Source organism: Asterias rubens, chromosome 14 (genome assembly GCF_902459465.1).
Source record: "Asterias rubens chromosome 14, eAstRub1.3, whole genome shotgun sequence".
Classification (NCBI taxonomy): domain Eukaryota; kingdom Metazoa; phylum Echinodermata; class Asteroidea; order Forcipulatida; family Asteriidae; genus Asterias; species Asterias rubens.
In genome coordinates, this window is record NC_047075.1 from 6,969,751 (window position 1) to 6,984,407 (window position 14,657).

Sequence of the window (14,657 nt, forward strand, 5' to 3'; positions counted from 1 at the left end):
TTGTGAAACCCCTAGAAAGTGTTACAATCATAATTTTGATAAGACCAGGAGATTATCACAATTCAAATGGAACATTCACATTATACTATCTGCACTCTCAAGAAAACCCAGAGGAAGAATTCACCCAGATGCCTAATCCTAGGTCCAAAGGCATTCCGGGGTTCCCCTAACCCAGAAGGTAACAGTTTCCTTCGGACCTAGACCCTGGGCCAAGTTTCATAGAGCTGCTCAGCACAAAACTCTGGTTAGCATGAAATTTCTTCCTTGATAAAAACAGGATTACGAACCAAATTTCCATTTGTTGCATATTGCTTGAACCGGTATTCAACTGTTGTTTGCTTTTCATGAAAATCACGTGGACATTTGGTTGGTAATCCTATTTTTATCAAGGCAAAACATTTTATGCTAAGCAAATTTTTGTGCTAAGCAGCTCTTTGAAATTGGGTCCAGGTGAGCTTTGGACCTTTATAGAACCAGTTGAATTATAACCAATAAGACTTTAGTGTGTGTTACTTGAACCATTACAAACCGTTACTTAAAGGTCTTTGACAATTACCAATAGTGTCCAGTGTCTTTAACTTTGTGATCTTCAAAAAACTACAGTACATCAGCAAGTAATATTTTAAGGCAAGCTTTCTATTATCATTCAAACTTCAAATCGTACAAGTTTAATGTAAATCTGTGGACATTGTGTTTTGCGTCCTACAATGAGTTCCCAGCCGTCGAATTCACCAAACTCTTCCTAACTTAGGATTAATCTTAGGACTTAGGACGAGTAAAGTTCCGTATCCAAAGACGTAGGACACATTGAACGGGTTTACTCGTCCTAACTCGAGATAGGATTAATCCTAGCGTGACGTGAAATCGGCTGCTGTCCCTTTAAGTTGATATAATTTAGAGGACACCAACAAGCACTTCGCAATCTTTGCCTTCTTCGTCTAGAACTTTAGTCTGACACGTACTGTAATCTCTCGTCACTTCACATCCATTGTCGTAATCGATGGGGATCGAGAATCTACAAAAGGAAATAGAGTTTTTAGAAGGATAAGATATTTCATAGTATACACATTATAGACCTTATGCACATGACGTCATTTCAGTACGGCGCCCTCACCTTGAGGTCAAAAGGAGGTTGTTCACTGGCCAATCTATGTGCGTTTCAATTGTTTCGTCACCGTTTGACCTCAAAGGTGGCGGCTGGATGACGTCAATGCATAAGGTCTATTGACAGGCAATGAGAGGTAAATGCACGTCTATTCCCCGAGGGACTTTGAGTGACCAGAAGAGGGACCTTCGGCCTCGGGAAATAGGCCCCTCTTCTGGTCACTCACAGGCCCGAGGGGGAATAGAATGTACACTAGTTACTGAATTATGCCAGTCATTATGTGTTTTATTAAAACCTCGTTCTTAACGCGAAATAAAGAACGGACGTTTTTTAGTTGATGTTCACGGTTCAAGAGAGGGCGCTGTAACCAGGCACTATAGACCTTATCGCAAATACTAATGCGCAAGCGCACACTGTTGAATGAGGTGCATTGTGGGATAGATATGGATCAAATTTGGATACCAGCTGGACCAAAATGCACCTAATTCCAAGCTTTACGCGCGCGCCCCAGTACTTGCGAAAAGGTCTATTTTCAAAGACTAGTTCCCGCAAAACACTCGCCCGCGATCACTAGACTTTAGTTCACCCCACGTGACCGTGTTTCAGCCAACCGGAATACAGAACAAACAAGATGTGTGTTTTAATATAACTTATGTCCACCCAATCGTTTAAAGATGACAAAATATGGGAACTAGTTTGTCCTTTTCTATTTTTGTAGCCTAAAATAAATGTATATATTTTTTACATTTTTTTTGTATCTTTCTTCGTTAGTGTTTTTAAATAAGGGAATCAATGTGTTGTGTAGAGGTTTTCAACTAGTGGTTTAACCCCAACGAGGCCTGGTTCTTGATAATTTTACCGAGACAAATTCACGCATTTTATGATTGCAGCGAATACCCAACGGCCAAACATTTCCCATGTCATTCATGACATGCAGTTAGCTTGTAAAAAAGATCGCGACCGTGTTCCGTCGACGAAGGGCGTTTAATTTACTGCAATGACGGTTTTGCACGGGGCGGACACAACTGCATTATGCAATGTGTCCGGGCGGACACTATTGTATTATGCAGCAGCGTCCGGGCGGACACGATTGCATATGCAAAACCGTCCGGCGGACATTATTGCATATGCAATAATGTTCTCGGGATAGTATTGCATAGAGGACATAATTGCATGCGACACCGGTGCTTGCGTAACCTCAGACAATGTTATTGACGTTGTTGCTGTTGTTGCAATTGTCAATGTCGTTGTTGTTGTTGTTGTTGTTGTTGTTGTTGTTGTTGTTGACTCTGTTTACTTACTTTGAGCAGCACATGTATCCGTACTCCCCTTCACACATACACCATTCGCAGTCATCAGTATGCCATGTATCAAACATTGGGTAGGTTTTGCCTTTGTATTTACAAACTTCATCTGGAATCAATAACAAACAAGGATTTTCGTTAGATATGCCATCAATTTGTAAGTACTCCCTCCAAGAGGCCACACAAACCTTTTTTTTTTTCTTCTTTTTTTTTTACAAAGACGGACAATTTGGAAGATTGTTATACTAATTGAAACAATAATATTTATTCGGGCAAACACATTTACAAGCACATAAATATACAGACATTAAAATTTAACATTAAAATAAGACAATCAAATAAAACAACAATGGGGTGCCCAGGATATAACAAAAGTAAAAGAAAAGAAAACAAACAAAAAACAATAACTATCGCCAAAAGGCGTATGTCTCCCAAATCCCCCAAATACATTAAGGCAAGAGGGGGCACATAATATAAGAGTACAGAAGATAATAAATATCACTGAACAACTATAAAAGGCAAACGAGCATACATGTAGATATACACAGATAATTATACACATAAAGGAGATACGGTAATACAAATTCTATATGGGGCACATATGAAATTGTAATGAAATTGTTCTCCAAAAAAATTAATATGAGCGTTAACTGATTTACTTGTTTATAATTGTCAATTTTGTTTGCCTTTCTCTCAGCAAAAGAAGACACTGTATCAGCTAAAACTGTCACTTGACTTCAGTACTAGCCTTTTCGATGTAAACTGCACATTGCGCGTGCGCACCAACATTGCTGAATGGCAGTGAGAGAATAGGTCTGTACTAAACTTTATGGAAAAGTCTAATTTATTATCATTCATTAATTAATAATTTAATGAAATACTAATTACGTCTTACCATAGTACATGCACTGAGCATCTGTTTCCATCACGAAAATGGCAAGCGAGAGAAAGGCGAACAGCGCCACCACGCGACCCGAAGTTCTTGTTATGGCCATCTCTGAAAAACAAAATTTTAAAATTGAAACAAAATGCGGTAAAGATTAGTTTCTTGTAATGTAATGTCGTGTGCTCAGAACATAAGGTCCTTAGGGGTTATTTCTATGGCTTTTGTGAAGGTGCCTTTACATATTTTCGAGCTCCTGACGATTGGGGTTTATTTAAACCAAAAGTGGTCTTCGAAGTAATTTTCCCCCCACATTTTTACGCCTTTTTCATTTAGGCCATGGCGGAGATACTTGATGTATCTATTAACAGACGATGAGACTGCACTTGTAAACATAATTGATTAACTAAAAGTAGAGTTTGGAATTCTTTGCAGAATAAAACAAATGAAATACTTACTAACTGATAAAGGTAGGTTTGCGGTTACACTATATAATGGTTAGCCTCGTTTTCAGTCATATAGAGTTGCCTAAAATTTATCACCACTTGTGCCTAAATTCCTAGATCTGCTTAAAGGCAGTGGACACTATTGGTAATTACTCTAAATAATTATTATCATAAACCTTTCTTGATTACGAGTAATGGAGAGAGGTTGATACTATTAAAACACTGTGAGAAACAGCTCCCTCTGAAGTGACGTAGTTTCCGAGAAAGAAGTATAATTTTTCCACGAATTTGATTTCGAGACCTCAGGTTTAGAATTTGAGGTCTCGAAATCAAGTATATGAAAGCACACAACTTCGTGTGACCATGGTGCAACAAGGGTATTTTTTTCTTTCATTCATATCTTGCAACTTCGACGACTGATTGAGTTCAAGTTTCCACAGGGTTGTTATTTTCTGCATTGAGATACACCAACTGCGAAGACTAGTCTGTGACAATTACCAATAGTATCCAGTGTCTTTAAGCAGAAAACATTGTTACAAAAAACGTCTGTGGTTCATCAATATGCAATTCACCAGTTACAGCTGCAACACGTTTTGAGAATTTTAACTGGAAATTTGTTCTGGAAAGTATAGTTTGGTTGTGCTTTGGATCTCCTGTACTTAAAGCAGGTCTACATGGGCACAGGTCTCAAAAGGGAATGTTTCTCGCTACGGAGACTATGTTTAAATTGTTACTTGCAAAACTTGTACTGCATAACGCAGAATAATTTATATATGATTTGAGGCATGATGTAACATATAAATACATACATACATACATACATACATACATACATACATACATACATACATACATACATACATACATACATACATACATACATACATACATACATACATACATACATACATACATACATACATACATACATACATACATACATACATACATACATACATACATACATACATACATACATACATACATACATACATACATACATACAATTAGTTGTAAAGCGCTTTTACATCAAGATCAAAGCGCTGAAGAAAAAAAACAACGGAACTAAAACTACAAAAAAAATGATACAAGTGAGTTTTGAGAGATGTTTTGAACTATGTCAACGGGTTACAATATCTGTTGCGTATAGAGAAGAAGTTGATGTAACCCCCCCCCCCCCCCCCCCAATATATATTTCCGGCTGGACTATTATACTTGTCGACTATTAATAAGGAAATAATGAATATCATTGACTGGTTGAACAACGCATTGCACTCATAGTGTAAACATGCTGTTACAACGAATCAAACATCAGTCAACGGTCGCCATTTAGGCATTAATACTAATGGACTTTACAGTGTTAATTCAATTTAGTGTTAACGTTGACGGGAGAGACCACGTTTCTAACAAGATCCTTTACAGCATGCTGCCTCAGGTTTCACTGCAGGCACCATGTTTACATATCAAAGAAAACAACAATGATATTCGTTGTACAGACATAATACTGCGAATGCCCAATATCCAATATCAGACTCTACTACGCAGGATGATTTCATATTTTTGCAACTGGATTGATTACATGTGACAACTGAAATATGAAACTATGGTTAATATGTTTGCCTATACAGGAATGTTCAATATCTAATATAGAGTAGACATTCAATGTGCAAACATAAGGGAAAGTCCACTATCCAATTATATACAAAGCAACATTGATATTCGCTGTACAGACATTTACATAGGATGATTTCAGACTCTTGCGACGGAATTGACTGCGTGTTAATTACCTTTTTGTTCTCGAAGGGGGACCATCGAGATTGGCAAAAGAGTTAATTCAAGTCTACAAGATTTAAAGACACTGGACACTATTGGTAATTGTCAAAGACCAGTCTTCTCACTTGGTGTATCTCAACATATGCATAAAATAACAAACCTGTGAAAATTTGAGCTCAATTGAGCGTCGGAGTTGCGAGATAACAATGCAAGAAGAAAAATCATCCTTGTCACACGAAGTTGTGTGCTTTCAGATGCTTGATTTCGAGACCTCAAATTCTAAATATCAGGTCTCGAAATAAACTTCGTGGAAAACTACTCCTTTCTCGAAAACTACGTTACTTCAGAGGGAGCCGTTTCTCACAATGTTTTATACTATCAACCTCTCCCCATTACTCGTTTACCAAGTGAGGTTTTATGCTAATAATTATTTTGAGTATTTACCAATAGTGTCCACTGCCTTTAACGGTGCGAGCCAAATTATGTGACTCATAAATGCTTGAATTTAAAACATACCAATTTAATTTTTTCCATCAAAGCAACCCAACATATGAAACATCCCTCTGTCGTGATTGTGTTCACTGAAACGTGACCACTGAATATGACACTTTCACATTATTGGATGTATGATGTCACTTAGAGGAGAATTAATTAATTTACTCTATCCTGAACAATGTAATAAATTTCTCTTTAAAGGTAAAGTATACATTCGGTTAAATTTTGAACCGTTCTTTTGTTGTAATCCTACTTGCAATTGACTTCATGTTTTTGCTATTTATTATTATTCAATGATTGTAAGTCACGTCCAACTTGGCCTGTGGGCCTGTTTTATTTATTCTATGTTTTTTCTTTTTCTACGGATTTATTTTAAACGTATGTCATGACACGGCGAAACGTGCGGAAACAAGGGTGGGTTTTCCCGTCATTTTCTCCCGACTCCATTGACCGATTGAGCCTAAATTTCCACAGGTTTGTTATTTTATATATAAGTTGTGATACATGAAGTGTGGGCCTTTGGTCAACACTGTTTACCGTGATATGGGCTTCTAACCAAATATTAATATTGCCACTTTAAAAGTAATTACTGAGCACATACTTTTCTTTTAAGCACTGTATGGAATTAGCACGACAGATCGTACGGGTAAAATTGATAACACGCGTAATTGATTACAAAGCTTCAAATCCCTGTCATAATGCATTGGGGCAAGGGCAACGCAACGCTTAACTAGCCACGTGTTACCAACAAAAACCTCCCGAACAACTGAAATATTCCAGACGGGCATTTTGAGCATCATGCGTTAATAATTACATCGTATTACTGATCTGCTGAAATAATCAAGTATTTATTGCTAAATGATTTTCTCGTGATTCATTAGGGATGCATGTGTTTCTTTCATCATTGAAACAATTAGTTTCTGTTTTCAATTTAGTTTTAAAATGTTGAAATGGTTAAGGATTGTTTAACAGTAATAGTTATTTCAGATACTATGGGGGAAGGGACAATAAGTGCCACAATATAAAACCGATAGTTTGACAATAATGGCATCTGGGCTACAGATTATTGGCAGCTTGGCAACTGCCATTGTTTATTTTTTTTTATTGTGGTGTTAAAGGCAGTGGACACTGTTGGTAATAGGAGACTTTCCAACGCAAGGTGGCAGCAGACATACCGGGTAAATTTCCATTGTTTACGTAGTTCTGAACATGCGCATAATTCTGAGAACAATGGATTTACCCGGTAAGTCTGCTGCCCTCTATCGTCCCAGAAAGTCTCCCATTGTCAAAGACTAGCCTTCACAGTTGGTGTATCTCAACATATGCATAAAATAACAATCCTGTGCAAATTTGAGCTCAATTGGTCATCGAACTTGCGAGATAACAATGAAATAAAAAACACCCTTGTCACAAGAAGTTGTGTGCGTTTTAGATGGTTGATTTCGAGACCCTCAAGTTCTAAATCTGAGGTCTCGAAATCAAGTTCGTGGAAAATTACTTCTTTCTCGAAAACTATATGGCACTTCAGAGGGAGCCGTTTCGCACAATGTTTTATACCACAACCTCTCCCCATTATTCGTCACCAAAAAAGGTTTTATGCTAATAATTATTTTGAGTAATTACCAATAGTGTCCACTGCCTTTAAGAGATATTGCCGCGAGTGAGTATGTCCATGCATAAACATAAATCCTACATGAAGACATTATTCCTAATAATGAAGTTAGCATACCAAACGTATTTGTGACACTGTTGTACCTATTCCTCAAAAACTACAGCACCTCATCATGTAAAATTTTAAGGGAAACTTTCTACCAACATTCTTTTGAAACTGTGTGAGTTTAATCTACATCTGTGGACATTGTGTTTGTTTACTACAAAAAGGACCCAAACCCTTTAAGATTCATCCTTTTAATATCACATTTTTTTTTTTATAGTTTAGTCCTCCAGACAGCTTTCAATCAATACACAAAGCAGAGGCGCTTGATATTTGCATTCATTCCGAAATGTCTCATCGCTCTGACACAATTTCCCTTCTTCTTTAATCCGTAAAAGCGGTCGACCCCACAGGTGCAGTCACAAGAGGCTCATTTAATTCATAACCTTCAAGTCCGTGATAGAAATATAAAAACCAAGGAAGAATAAAAACCGGATAACAATCAAGTGGCATCTTGGATGCGGCTACCTTGAGACTAAAACATACATCGATAAAGCAATAACTAAGTCTATTTCTGAGTGGTGAAATAATCTGAAGAAATGTTACAAGACGTTACATGAAAAAAAATATGCCACTGAACTGAACAAGTTAATACAACAATGTATGTTAATAATTTCTGTAAATTCACACATGTTTCTGACTAATCGCAAAAAGTAGTTAGATACTGCAAATTTAAAAATAAGTCAGTGAACTGAAAACAATTAAAGATATACTAATGATTTATTTCATTTCATTCATTCTTAATTGCATCCTTTCGGGTTAATGTTTAGTTATTTTATTTATTTTGTTTTAAATCTTCGGACATAATTCTTTGTTTGCAGGGGCCGTCCAGGGTAAGGCAAAAGTTTTAAAAACTTTCATCAAAGCGACGTGCCCTCCCAGCTGTTTCCTTTGTCCCTGCTCAGTCTTACATTATACTTTGTACGCCCATTCCTTTGTGGAGCACCCCATGGAGTCATTTTGTTTTCCTTTTCTGTGTGTCATTGGTCTCCATTAGGAACAGAAAACTTGCACTACAACTGTACATTAGTCATTTGTCTCACGCGTAATAAAGACCCTGCGATGCCCCACCCCGTTAGTTACATGAGTGATCTTGCTTCCTATAGCGTGCGGTTCACTGGAGAAACGTATCATAAATTACCCTTTTTGATTTCATACTTTTTTACAAAATATGTGATAATATTTCCAGAGGGTGTACTGAAATAAAAAAGTGTTTTCGGTATACTGACTGCAGACCTGTATAGACTATCGGAGGGTTGGAGGATACAACGGATTGTGATACTCTAGCAGGCAAAGCTTTCGATAAACAACGTCTTTTAGCAGCTTCACTTAGAAATAATATTTTGCTTTTTATCAAGGCATGCTGAAAACGATTCATGTCGATAACTTGTCGAGGCAGACTCCATCGTGTAGTCATGTACAACCTTTGAATAACAAGTGTTTTATATCTCACCAGACTGAATGCTCCCAAAGGTGCCACCTCATGCAAAGGATCAACCCAAACTTGTATAATAATAACATGAAAACAACTGGTTGTCATTTAGTTTCGTGTTAATCGTCAACAACTCTAGTTATGATTCAGCTTCCAGATCAAACAAACAGTTCGGCTTTAAAAATGTAGGTCAGACAAAACATATCAACTGTACACCAGGGATGTTTCGACACTTGCTATCGAACAAACGATTTCAACACTTTCTTTGAAGGTTTACCGGACCTATAACATTATAAAAATGATAAATAACAGCTAATCGGAACAGCTATTTTATTACGTTTACTAGCATCTTATTTTGTTAAGAAATACTATTTTTGTAAGGTATCTTTTTTGGAATATTACAAATGTCAATATATAGAAATCAATGCAGCGATATGCTAAAACTGTTAACGCTTTTTCTTGATCAACACTATAACTTACGTGCACATCTCTGACATCCTAAAGAAGCGTGTTTCTCGAGTTACATTTTGATTGGGCGCCCTCTCTGACGCAAACAAAGTATTGCATAATATCTGTGAGTGCAAGTCAGATGTCACCAATAAGGTGTTACAGCAACAGTTATTTTACAAAATCCAAGCCTAATGGCAGTGAATAAAACAAATATCTTTTACAGAAATCAAATTTAGATGAGATTTCGTGACGTCAGCGGCAACAGATGTGTAGGTCAAGGTGTAGGAAATGACCCCAGGTGACGCTTTGTAATGTTTCACGTGAAAAAATATGTGTAAATTATGTTTAAAAACAAAAAATCTAATTTTGGATTTTAAATATTTTATTTAGAAGTACACTTTTACAATAATATTATTATTAAGTTTCTTAAAAGAATTAACAACAAAACCATGCTGGACGTATGGTGAGGATTATATTTTGGTATTTTTGTAATACAAAACACAATGTCCATGTTTACATTATTAAAAGGTTACAGATAATTATATAAAGTTTCCCTATAAAAATAACGTGCTAAGGTGCTGTGGTTTGTTGAGAAAGCACAATTCTGTTCGTGACATTGTTTTACTAATTTATTAAAAACTACAATACCCCAGCAAGAAATGGTCTATAAAGGTCACATCACATGCTTCCAAATGAAATTAACTGGAGATGGACTGCACCTTTAAGATTGAAACTCGATCAGCAAATTATTGTGGCACCTGCTGGTCATTACGTTCACTCAATTTACGCTTTTGCCTGATTTGCTTTCCATGAGAGAGACACTCGAGTACACGGTTTATAACGACTGCAGCCTTGGAACATTGACTCATCTGAAATGCTTCACTATTCCCTCTTATTGCCACAGTATGATTTGAAACGAATGAGTTGACATGACGTGTGCTAGGGTTGTTTGGAACTTCCAGTTCAGTAGTCATTCATATAAAAACAACTCGTTTGTTTCTTAGTTTCGTAAATATAGTAGTGTTTTTGTGGAAGAGTTTCATAATGTGCAGATCACATGGAATTTGTACATAACATGACGTCTGCTAGGGTTGATAACGTCCATGCCAGTAGTCATTATATTTTAAAATAAGTTGTTTGTTTCTTAGTTTCTTAAATATAGGGCCTACTAGTAATTTATGGAATAATTTCGATTATGTGCAGTTCACATGAAATTCTTGCATTCTGAATGAAAACCTCCTCACAGAGTCTTATTCACTTTATTATTTCATTACGAATTATGTATACGTAAATAAAAGGGGTTAGCTATGGTGTTCCTGGTTTAATTGACAGCTCGTTGCACTACATTGTAACATCACCTTGTAAACCATTACATGGTGCTATAGAACGAATAGGGATACTTAAAAAAAGTCGTTACTGAGTGACAGGCATGAGCGATGTATATGAAGCAATAATTATTAATAATAATACAGAATCGCCTTCAACTTTTGTTAATACTGCGTTAAACATGAACTCAATGATGCAAAGACCACTCTTATGTATTTCCCTCTTTAAAGAGGGAAATACATCGCTTAAGATACATAGTAATGGGTCTGTTTGCTCCCTTTGGATGTTTTGGAAATAAAATATATATACTAACTACAATGGCAAAGAGTTACAATTGGTAACTAATGGATAGTGGGATGTTGTTCCACATTTGGGGAGCGACATCTATGTGAAAGTCCAGTTGTAATAATGAGATTTATACCGCGCATTGTCCACACTAAAAAAGATCAAAAGCGCCTTACAATAGAAATGACGACGATGAACCAAAACAATGACATAGTAAACAACCCATAAATAAATGTTTTTAGCAAAGTTAGCCATGAGGTGATTGCAATCTTGCTGAAAGAAACCAATTCTAAAGGGCTTTTCATCCTTTTATTAAAGACTTGCTCTTATTAACAAATACTGCATCTTCCCTTCCAAATCAGTGCTCTTTTATACACCAATGAACATCCTCAATTGATTAAAAACCATGGAGAGACCAACTAATTTGTGCGTGAAGAAACTTTAGGATAATGACCAGTTGCCCCTGCTGGGGGCACCAGGAACATCTTTAGCTACGGTCCATGGTTCTAACCCACGTATTCATGAATGAGTGGCTTCTGTAATAGATACACGGGTAAAATCATGCAAGCTTTATAAATTACTATCTGATTACACTCACAGGGGTAACTGTTGCCACAATCAATGGAAAGTACACTGTTTACGCTAATCACAAACACATGTAGGTACCTTCTTTGGCTCTTCTTGGGCTCTACATTATTAGTCATTCCAAACAAAACTGTGTAATTAATTATTTTACTTTATGCCTTTTTTTTACATTTCATCTCAGAAGGCTAGCTTTTGTTAATTTTGTTCTGGGTATTTTTTTTACAGTATGAACATTTTCGACATTTCCTTTTTGTTTGCGTTGATACAAATGAGGATGGACTGACTATACGAACAATTTGATTACAAAAGTATTTAGTCATAACCAATCGGTAATATTTTAGAGTCAGATTGTGTCTGGAAAATCTATGGATCATGATGACCTGCAACCTGTGTCAACACAACCCAGAGTAAGTTAAAATCTCTTTTTATTTTGTATAATAAGTCAGGTCCACTGAGACCTTGAATCAGGGTACAATTTGACTAAGTTAGTTGTTTAGGCGTGTTTTTCAGAAAGAAATATTGCATTTTAGGAAAACCATTTTTATATCAAGATAACTCTTCCACCACGACCTTCTATATTCAATAAATGTCATGTGCAAATATGTGCAACATTTGTTTTTCCAATCTGTCCAATGTTAGAACATAACCATATAACTTAATTACAATTCATCAGGTTTGTTACTGATGCTAAGGTAGCACGTAAGAAAACACACAACTTATTCGACCAAACCAATATATTCTATGGCAGAATAAAGTTCATGTTTTCAAAATCAAATTACAATTTAGTAAAGGAATTTAGTTGCGGAATGACTCGTGTCTTTTTGGAATTGATATCACAGCGATCGTGACTTGAGACTTTAATGCGATGTTATGAATCCGAGTCCCATCTCGGTAAATTGAAACTAAATATTAATTGACAAATATTAATTGACAGGCTTTAATACCGAAATATTGATTGAATTTTGATTGTATTTGCTGGTTTCATTAGATGTCTTGGTGGATTAAAAGAGAACAGTCTGACAGCACCGGTACTCTGGTTAAACATGATGGATAGAAATGAGTACAACATTTGATTTGTTGGGAGGGGGGCACTTCTGGTAAACTAAACCAATATTTTCCGTTGGCATTTCTCTTAAAATGACACCTTTTTGCCACCTGGTTATGCTATTTAGGCTGAGTTTTTAAGCCCCACGTAGGCATGAATGGATATAAAAGAAAATTGAATCACCTTTAAGCTAAAAAAACTTTTTGAAAGAAATTGTTTAACCTCAAATGTCCAGAGTTCTTAAATTGCAAATGGGGTGGGGTGGGGGGCGGACATCGTGTTGGTGAGCCTCCTTGTCCGACGGTAGTCACGTGACTGCATCCTGATAATCAACATTGCATGGTGAACCCTATGCCATCTGTTCTCGTGAAAGAAACCACTCCATGATAACAATATTAAACCTTAAATTTAATATTAATACCAAATTAAAAAAAAAAAAAAAAAAAAATGCCGGTCCAACCCTCATTCTAACGAACATCAAGGAAATGTGGAGTACTTTTTTGTGCATGTCCAAATTGTCAACAGATCAATAATCACAGAAAATAAATACATCAATTATGTACAATATTTACAAATGTGTTTGAATCAAACAGATCAACAAACCAAGGACGGCCATGGGTCACTGAAGACAGCAAGAGCATTCTGATCAAAACGTCAAGTCGTTGAACCAGCGCTTCTTTTTAGAACGACCACAACTCAAATGAAGACGAGCAGAGTATACTGTTCGAAACGTCGAGACCAAACCGGCTCTTTTCAGAGCCACCACTCCTTCAAAAGAGTTTTTACCCATGGTTGTACCCGCAAGTTTACTATTATTAATATTTATATTTTTAGTTGCTCTGACCACAACTCAATCAGAGATTTTCATATACATGGTGTTACAGCATACCTTACTAAAACATTGCCATATTAAATGCCTTTACAGTCTACCCGGATCTTAAAAACATCTATAGCCTGTTGTATCCTCAACTCATAAGTGAAGACAATTAATTAATAGTTTGCTAAAAAGCACTGTACACATTCGGTAATTAATCAAAACATACCATAACAACTTACTTAGTAACAAGCAATGGAAACAAGTTAAAAGTATAACACATTGTGAGAAACGGCCCCTCTGAAGTAACAGAGTTTTTGAGAAAGGGGTAATTTCTCACTGCAAGTTTGAATCTAAAAAAGACTTCAGTCCTGAAACCATGTGATGCATCTGAAAGCACACAACTTTCTGCAACAAGGGTGTAACTTCTTTCAATATTTTTTGCAACTTAGATTTACAATCAGGCACAGGAATGTTCACAGATTTGTTATCTTATACGTAATGTTGTAACGAACCAAGTGAAAATACTTTGACAATTATCAAATGTACCCAGTGCCTTTAATGTTAGATAAATAAAAATAGAACATCTCTAATCCTTCCCACAACCAAAACAATCAAGAACAAACAAACAACTAAAAACAAATTTTTACCCAGATCTTTGCTCTAGAAAATGCTGGTATTTGGCATTAACCAAACGTGTCCGGTGCCTTTAACCTAAAGCATCTACCATAACAGATTTTTACAAAAATTTTAAAAAAGTGCATTATACATACCTGTGTGTTTTGTAGCTGTGCGATACGATGCCGTAGGTGTGTTATGCAATACGGGAGAGTGGTTGTCAGTGTTACCGGTGGAGCAACTCGATTCCAGAATGATGTGATTGTGAGATTACAGAGTAATTTTAGATCTTAGCTATCCACACTTCACTAGCTTCAATGATTGCCAGCAACCCACGCATTGGGCTATATTTAAGAGTGAAGTGGTTTAGATATCTGAGCAT

At 36.4% G+C, this 14,657-nt stretch overlaps 1 protein-coding gene across 1 annotated transcript; it reads right to left on the reverse strand.

Annotated features, from left to right (window-relative positions):
• Nucleotides 1–799: 799 nt before the first annotated feature.
• Nucleotides 800–14,591, reverse strand: LOC117299450 (prostate-associated microseminoprotein-like). The gene is made up of 4 exons (XM_033782988.1): nt 14,431–14,591; nt 3,305–3,406; nt 2,407–2,518; nt 800–1,015 (listed from the first exon to the last, which is right to left on the reverse strand). The coding sequence occupies exons 2-4, from the start codon at nt 3,402–3,404 to the stop codon at nt 895–897; spliced, it is 333 nt and encodes a 110-aa protein (XP_033638879.1). The 5' UTR covers nt 3,405–3,406; nt 14,431–14,591; the 3' UTR covers nt 800–894.
• Nucleotides 14,592–14,657: the final 66 nt, after the last annotated feature.

What these genes read in the sequence shown, in the direction of transcription:
- LOC117299450 (XM_033782988.1), bottom strand. Translation starts at nt 3,404, where the DNA reads ATGGCCATAACAAGAACTTCGGGTCGCGTGGTGGCGCTGTTCGCCTTT. An exon ending in TGCTCAGTGCATGTACTATG is followed by an intron (nt 2,519 to 3,304) that starts GTAAGACGTAAT and finishes TATTGATTCCAG; the next exon opens with ATGAAGTTTGTAAATACAAA. An exon ending in GGATACATGTGCTGCTCAAA is followed by an intron (nt 1,016 to 2,406) that starts GTAAGTAAACAG and finishes TTCCTTTTGTAG; the next exon opens with ATTCTCGATCCCCATCGATT.